At 49.5% G+C, this 7,820-nt stretch overlaps 1 protein-coding gene across 1 annotated transcript in view; it reads left to right on the top strand.

The window, feature by feature from the left end:
• The window catches only part of ME3 (malic enzyme 3, NADP(+)-dependent, mitochondrial), a gene marked incomplete at its 5' end in the record, with an annotated part of 32,562 nt that extends 24,831 nt beyond the window's left edge, over nt 1–7,731 (top strand). Inside the window, 7 exons of the mRNA XM_008940306.1 lie at nt 2,535–2,632; nt 3,847–3,960; nt 4,609–4,714; nt 5,273–5,415; nt 6,309–6,482; nt 6,619–6,717; nt 7,459–7,731. Coding sequence (XP_008938554.1) covers nt 2,535–2,632; nt 3,847–3,960; nt 4,609–4,714; nt 5,273–5,415; nt 6,309–6,482; nt 6,619–6,717; nt 7,459–7,620 — 896 coding nt within the window. The remainder of the gene's footprint in view (nt 1–2,534; nt 2,633–3,846; nt 3,961–4,608; nt 4,715–5,272; nt 5,416–6,308; nt 6,483–6,618; nt 6,718–7,458) is intronic.
• Between the last annotated feature and the right edge of the window lie 89 nt (nt 7,732–7,820).

Below are 7,820 nucleotides of genomic sequence, written 5' to 3'. Positions count from 1 at the left end.
CTTCCGATCAGTTCCTCACTCCCACCCCCACGGGGATTTGGGCATTTCCACGCAAAGTAAGCCTGGGATAATATAGTGTGTGAGTGCATGTGCAGGCCTTCCTGTTCTACTGCAGTGACAAGCGTGGTGTCACTGACACCTGTGGGACTCTGGTCTCTCCCTGCATCTTTCCAGATCAAACTGCCAGGGTGGGATCCCTCCTCCACAGCTTAGATGTCCGCAGCAGAAGTGTCTACATGGATTCCAGTTACCTCGTCTCTCTTAGAACAGCTATGGTGGTAGTGACACTTTTAGGGTGCATTTCCATTTGACCCAGTTCAGGTGTCTGCTTAGCATGTGTAGGATCATACATGGTTTTGTAGAGAAGTCCCATCCTTAGCATCTGGTATGGCAGCAAGCCAGGCAGCTCTGCTGATTAGAGACTTACCAAAATACAGAGAATAAGCATGGGCTAGCTACGTGACATCCATAAAAAGCAAAATCTAGAAACTAGGCAATTATCTGGTGTTCTTTAAATTCTTTGCATGTTCATTATCGTCCTCTGTAATATTGCTAGTCCCATGGCATGAGATTTCACCAGGTGAATACACTACTCTAAATACAGCTTTAAAAGGCAGTGATTTAGCGCAGGAGAAGCAAGAGGAAGTCCTTCATATACATCATTCAGTTGTCAGTTGACAGGTTAGTACTGAAGCAGCAGAGCACTCATTGGCTGGTTCCATCCACATCAGCTCCCTTCTAAACTGAACTCAGATGGTCTGGGACTGGGACTGGAACTGGAACTGACTTAAGGGAAATGTGGGATGAAGGTGGGACTTGATGATCCTAGAAATCCTTTCCAACCATTGTGGTTCTATGATTCTATGGAAATAAAACAATGCAAACTGTTTTCTGAGCTGCTGAAGGGAATTCATCCTTGGTGCTGAAGTGTGTGTCTCAAGTGACTCACAGCGAGCAAGGGGCTTCTGAAGTCACCAACCATTAGTCTAGTCCACTTTGTGTTTAAGACCTGGATGCTTGCAATGCCCTCATGAATAAGAAATAATGCTGCTGCCATTTCATAGGGGTGTGCCTGGGCATGGACACCACAGCACTAACACCTGCTGCAGGAGTGTGGTCGCTGCCACCTCTGCTTGACCAGAATCACACTGAAGTGGCACTAATTATTCATTTTTGGAGAACTAAACTCATCAGAGTTATAAAAGCAAAATGTCGGTGTTAGTTGAGTTGTGGCTTTTGTACTGAAGAAAAAGGGGCAGGTAAACTCAAATTTATTTTCTCTGTCCTTGACAAAGGAGGCAGCACCATCTGCTGGTGTCACTGCTCCTGGTCATGCTTTGCTCATGAGCTGCTCTGTCTCCTGGCTTGCTCGCTGATCCCTGGCAACATCCCTAAGGACCCTGCAGGGAGGGTCTCACTGATGCACTGGCTGATTGACACCCTGATGCATGAGCTGCTTAAATGGGCAGGAAAATAGAAAATGCAGGAAATTGGGTGAAGTCGTGTTTATAAGCCTAACAGGGTTTGTTGTCCATCTCGCCCATGTACCACTTGCACAAGACTTGTTACTTGTGACCTTTCTGATTTCTCATCAGTCTTCTGAAGATGGGAATAGAGAGACCAGCATTAGAGCTGAGAGGACAGCATCAGAGCAGGGGCACATTTGAACTAGTATCCTTTAAAATGCTGAGGAATAAAACTTATGGGCTCAATGAGCCTTATGGGTCCTTTCCAAATTGGGATACTCTGATAAAACTGCCTCTTTCATTCCTAGCTCACCTTCAACGCATGCATCCCAAGCTTGCCCAGGTGACCTGAGACACCACCAGTCCTGAATCCTCATTAGTCTGTGACTTGATTTCTTCCCACCATGTTCCTTCACCTGGGATAGGACATTAAATGAGTACTCTGTGTGATTGAAGCGGGGTGAAGGCAGCTTTATTCAGTCTAGGCATCTGCCTCTCTTGAGGGATGGAAAGCTGTACGTATCATGGTGGCTGTAACAGCAGGACTCTGCTCTCCATATGCTGGATTCTTACTAAACTGGGGCCAACTCGTGTTCTCAGTGACTCCTTAATGCTTGGCGATGAGGCACGATGGCTCCGAGTCAGGGCATCAGGGAAGTAAAAAAAAAGAGAAAGCAGTGCTGGGCTGTAAAGGTAAATGAGGAGAAGAGGATGGTATCACAGAGGATTTTGTGACAAGGGTGCCCAAGTTCAGACCAGCACTCAGCTATAGATGTCTTATGTGACCTTAGACAAGTCACATGCATCTTAAACCCTTGGGAGATGGGTATTAACTTCTAGCATTCTAAGATTTGGTGTCCCTTTGACTCTATATGGAGGGAAATTGGTGTTCTCCTGCCTTTCAGGGGTCTTCTGAGAATGAATATTTCAGAGTAGGGAAGGTAGTTTAATCCTTTAGTGACAGATTCTAAGAGAATGGTTCCTACCACAAGGTTTCTAGCAGCATATCAGTAAGGTAGACAATCCATTTGCCAGGATGTCTATCTCATGGTGTTTCTCTCGTTTCAGGCACTGCGGCTGTTGCAGTTGCTGGCATCTTTGCAGCCTTAAGGATCACAAAGAACAAGCTCTCTGACCATAAGTTTGTTTTCCAGGGAGCTGGAGAGGTAGGAATGCTCTTGAGTTTGTTCCTACATATGATCTAAATTCAAATTTAGAGAAAGAAAAGTCAACCATGAAACTTACTGCAGGGCCTGGCTTCATGACAGCAAAGCACAGCAGCAGGTTCCGTGTCTCTGGGCAGGAGTGGGCCCAGCAGGTGGATCTTGCTGCCATGTAGAAGTTACCAACAATCATTCTGTGACCTCTTGGCCGGTGCATCCTGGGCAGACTTCCTGGATGCTACAAGGGTGCCTGTGTGTCAGTGGGGCTTTAAGTACCTTGAGGGAAGTGCCTTATGAGGCAGGGTGCTGCAGGAACATTAAGGAGGCTGATTTGAGTCCTCAGGGCTGGTATTTAGGGCAAACCAGAGCCCCTTTAGCAATGGAGTCAAAAGGACTCAGACTCAAAGAACTGTAAGAACAAATACGCTCACTTTTTGGAACCAGTCCTATTGCCCCCCTGGCAGAAGTCAGGTAGTCTGTATGGTGCCTAGCTCAAAGGGAGAGGGGGAAGTCCCTAATGCCTGGGCTGTGGACTAAACGTGTTCATCCAGGTCTTGGCTCAACTCTTGCCCACTGGTGGGGCTTTGGGAACATGTGTTACTCACTGTTTGTCTATCCCTCTGAAACAAAGACTGACTGTTCTCTTTCTCCACCCCTCCTGGCAGACACGTCTGTGCTGGTCACCGTGTCTGTGGCACAAAGACCCTTCTGCCTTGTTAGTCCTCACCTGGGCGGGGCGGGGGCAGGCACAGCTGTAGGACCACAGACACATGCAGCATGTCCAGAGCTGCTTCCTCAGGCAGGAGCGGGAGAAGAGGACTTCCCTCTTGGAAGTACTTCAGGTGCAGCAATCCTACTTTGCTTTGAGTAGCTCTGTACTGGCACCATCACCAATGTTTGTTCAGTGTCTGACCCTTCCCTACCCCCTGCAGCAGTTCATTTAAATGATTGAGACAGCCTCTACCTGTCCAGGTGCCACCTCCACTGCTCCAGCCTCACAGGCATCCTGCTCTGATGGATAGTTGGCTTTTTAATTTATTTCTGGCAGTACCTACAGTGCTAAAATCAGCCCCATGCCATGGCACTGCACAGCCATGGAACAGAAAGGCTCCCTGCTCTCTGCAGTGCTGGGGATGGCCCAGCACATCTCTCATTTAAAATCTGCCCCTCCAAAACACGGTGATATATCAATGAAGTGTTCATATATTATGTTCCAGGCTGCAATGGGCATAGCTCATCTCATCCTCATGGCCATGGAAAAGGAAGGAATCTCACGAGAGGATGCCATCAAAAAGATTTGGATGGTGGACTCCAAGGGACTGATTGTGAAGGTGAATTTGTCTCCAGAGCTGAGTTCCACTCCCTGCCACCTCCTGCAAGCCAGAGAGAGGCCAGAGCAGGCACATACCTTGGACCCCTGCTCAGCCCTGCAGTAAGGGCTGCAGTTTCACTGGGGTCAGCACAGCTGTTCCTGTTCAGAGGACTAGGTCTGATGGTGACAACTGTGTCCCAGCAGCACTGGCTGCCCTAGAGGCAATGCTGTGGGATGGGCCTCCAAAGTGGTAAGATACTCTGCTAGCTGTGGTCTCAGGGAGTGCTGGAAGTCTTGCATGTCATACAGGGCATTACAACAGCAGCATTGTGCCCCGCTTGATGATCCAGCCTGGCCCAGCTCTACTCTGTACTCCCTAGGTCCTCAGGACCTCTAGCCTTGTAACTCCTCAGACTTGTGCAACGTGTACAACTTCTCTGCCATAGCAGCCAGATCAATGTAGTTTGGAGTGTGAGAGGAGCAAAGACCAACCCCGAGTGACATTAACACCAACAGCTCAGAGCCTGGCTGGCTGGTGCTGAGGTTCTGCTCTGTGCAATCTGGATTGGGGAGCGGGCCAAGAGATGAAATGAACTGGTGAGTTACTGTGTTATGTCTCTACCTTTTGCCAACAGACTAAAGTTTGACTCCTCCTTTTTCCTCACAGGGCAGGAGCCACCTGAACCACGAGAAAGAAATGTTTGCCCAGGACCACCCCAGTGTGAACACGCTGGAAGAGGTTGTGGAGAAAGTGAAGCCTACAGCAATTATAGGTGGAGCTCCCTTAGCATAACATCTTCATGTTTCGTAGGAGAGTTTCTGTCTTTCTTCCAGGCCCTCCTTTTGTCCTCCTAGTCAAAATGCAAAGAGCTTTTTTCACCCTCATTTTGTCACTTGAGTTCTCCACATCCTTCCCCCTTTGACTGTGGGGCACAGGCTCCCTCTCTTTCTGAGCTGTGGGAGCCCTCCCAGGCATGGCTGAGGGAGGTGTTGGGGCAGGCAGGGCCTGGGGCTCTCAGCAGCTGACATGGCCCTGGCAGGCTGGGCAGGACGAGGATGACAGATGCTGCTGGGGCAGGTCTTTGGGAGGCAACGTGCTGCAGCCAGGCTGGCCTATAAACACGGATCCCCACTCTGCCCAGAGGAGCAGAGGGCTTATTCTGAGATGGGCTTCTAATCTCACCAGTGTATGAGAAGCATTCCCACCTGCATCTCCAGAGATGGAGCGGGTTCCCTCCCACAGTCCATCTCCTGTTGGGGGCATTCAGGAGGCATCAGCCCCGGGCACTGATGTCTCAAAGCACCATCTCACTTTGCTGCTGTTGTTTCAGGTGTCGCAGCCGTGGCAGGAGCTTTCACCGAGAAGGTTTTGAAGGACATGGCAGCCTTCAATGACAGGCCCATCGTGTTTGCCCTGAGCAACCCCACGAGTAAGGCGGAGTGCACAGCAGAGCAGTGCTACCGCCTGACTGAGGTACTGGAGCTCGGCGGGGGGGCCGAGTGCCCCGGGCACCCTGTGCCCATCACCGTGCCAGGGCAGCCACAGGGGCACGTGGTGGGTGGCAGCTGACAGCAGGCCTAAGCTGAAATGAGAGAGGTTCAAGCTGGTCATAAAGAAAAGCTTTCATACTGTGAGGAAAGTCCAGAGGTTGAACAGGGACCCAGATTGCTTGTGCAGTCTCTGTCCTTGCAAGTTTTCAAGACTAGGCTGCATAAAGCCCTGAGCAGCCTGGTCTGATTTCATAGCTGACCTTGCTCTGAGCAGGAGTTTGGGAACCTACCAGCCTGAATTACTTTGTGATCCTCTAGAGAAAGCACTCAACTCCTTCACCCATAGCTGTCTGAGATGTCCCATCCTCCCAGGTTTCTGACCCCTGTGTTTTGCCAACCTAATTGTTTACGTAATGGTTTCATCATCCACCTTGGACCCAATGTCACTGAAGAATTATTGTCACGTGGCTTGACTTGGTGTGAGAGAGGAGGCCCTCTCTCACTCTCTCCCTTTGCCTTCCCCACCACGTGCTGCTGGCAAAAGCAGTCACACAGCTCCCAGACCTTTATTCCACATGGATCTCTCTTCACACTCCATAGGTGATTCACAGAGAGGGAGGCATCTCCTCCTTCTCAGCAAGTTCAGAGCACTTGCAGTTGGGCAGTGCCAACACCCCCTCCGTGCTCAGTGGCCCTGTCCGTGGCCCTTGTTTCTGGCTCTGGGAACCAAGCCTTCCAGAAGTGTCAGCTGGAGATGCGTCTCGCTGACCAGATGGAGGTTTGTCCACGAGTCCCCTGAGCACGGACCATGACGAGCAGCAGAAATGTTAGACTTCTCCTCTGAATCTGGTTGCTTCTTGCTGTTTCTTTGACCAGGGCCGGGGAATATTTGCGAGTGGGAGTCCGTTCTCAAAGGTGACCCTGCCCAGCGGCCAGACCTTCTTCCCTGGCCAGGGGAACAATGCCTACGTCTTCCCAGGAGTGGCCCTGGGAGTCATCGCCTGCGGAGTCCGGCACATCTCTGATGATATCTTCCTCATCACAGCAGAGGTTCCCAACTGGCACTTAACTAATATCTTTTAAAATACGATAAGAGATATCTACTTTAGGTGTTTTCAGGCATGTGCTAATAAATGTGGCAGGTGCTTGAGATCATCCCTTTAAATGGCATTTCTCTTCTTCCTAGTCTATTGCTGCTGAGGTGACAGAGAAGAATCTTGCAGAAGGAAGACTCTATCCCCCCTTGAACAGCATCAGAGAGGTGTCTCTCAAAATCGCTGTGAAAGTGAGTAATTCCACTTTTATTTCCACTCTCTGTGGCAGGGAGGGCAGGGATTGTCCTGGCATCATTTTGGCTTTGTGGATTTTTAATTCAACTTATTCTACAGCCTAAAGCAACAGTTCTCAGGAATCCTTCCAGCCAGAATTACTGCTTTGATTTCTCCAGTCCTTAAAGCCCAAACGTGAAAAATGCCTTTTGATTCTGAGTGCCTCACAGCTCACAAAGCTGTGCTTTATTCCTTGGAGCTGTGAGTGTGTGGCACTTCCAAAAAATCAGGTTTAGGGTCAAATTCAAACACGATGCAAGTTGCCAAAAGATTTTAGCTTCCAAATTGCTATTTTGGAACTTCTCCTCCTGTATTTGATAGGGGCCTAAGTACCTAAATACTATTCCATATCTGGGCTTCTTGTGTAATTGTGTAATTGGTGCCCTGTATGCATCAAATCTAATTTCTGTTCAGGAGACACACACTGAGGACCACAGTGTCCTGCTAAGAGTTACTGTTGGAGGCACAGTGCAGCTAAAGGGTTTAGGGGTGCCAGCAGAGGTGGTTAAAGGGCTGCTCTCCTTTACTTGCACACTCCAAGCACTTTGCCAAGGCAGGGGTGTGCATTTCTAAGCAGCCAGTAATTGCAGGCAGCTTCACCCTCACCCAAGGGACAGCCAGGGCCAAACTGCAGTTTGTTTCAGCTTCGGAAGGTGCCAGTGTTGCTGCATCAGTTCATTTTGCTTCTCTTTTTGCAGATTGTTGACTGGGCCTACAAGCAGGGTCTTGCTTCATGGTACCCTGAGCCGGCAGACAAGGCAGCCTTTGTGAAGCAGCTCGTTTACAGCCCCGATTACGACTCCTTTGTTACCGATGAGTACCAGTGGCCCCCCGCAGCCATGCAGACACAAGTTGTTTAAGATTTTGTGAGAACTGTTTTCTCATTTTTACCATCAGTTCCCGTGGTTCATATCATTGCTGATATAAACGCACCTCCAGGCTTGCAGAATGATAAAAGTAAATTAACTCAAGTCTTTTTTTTACTTGCTGCTGCTTTTTCTCATGTCAGCGGGGAGCAAAGGAGAGTCCAGGCTGGGCAGCCAGTACTGCCCCGAGGGGG

Source organism: Merops nubicus, unplaced genomic scaffold (genome assembly GCF_000691845.1).
Source record: "Merops nubicus isolate BGI_N331 unplaced genomic scaffold, ASM69184v1 scaffold52265, whole genome shotgun sequence".
In the NCBI taxonomy this organism is placed as follows: domain Eukaryota; kingdom Metazoa; phylum Chordata; class Aves; order Coraciiformes; family Meropidae; genus Merops; species Merops nubicus.
The sequence above is the reverse complement of the archived record's forward strand: the minus strand, read 5'-3'. Positions and strand labels throughout refer to the sequence as shown.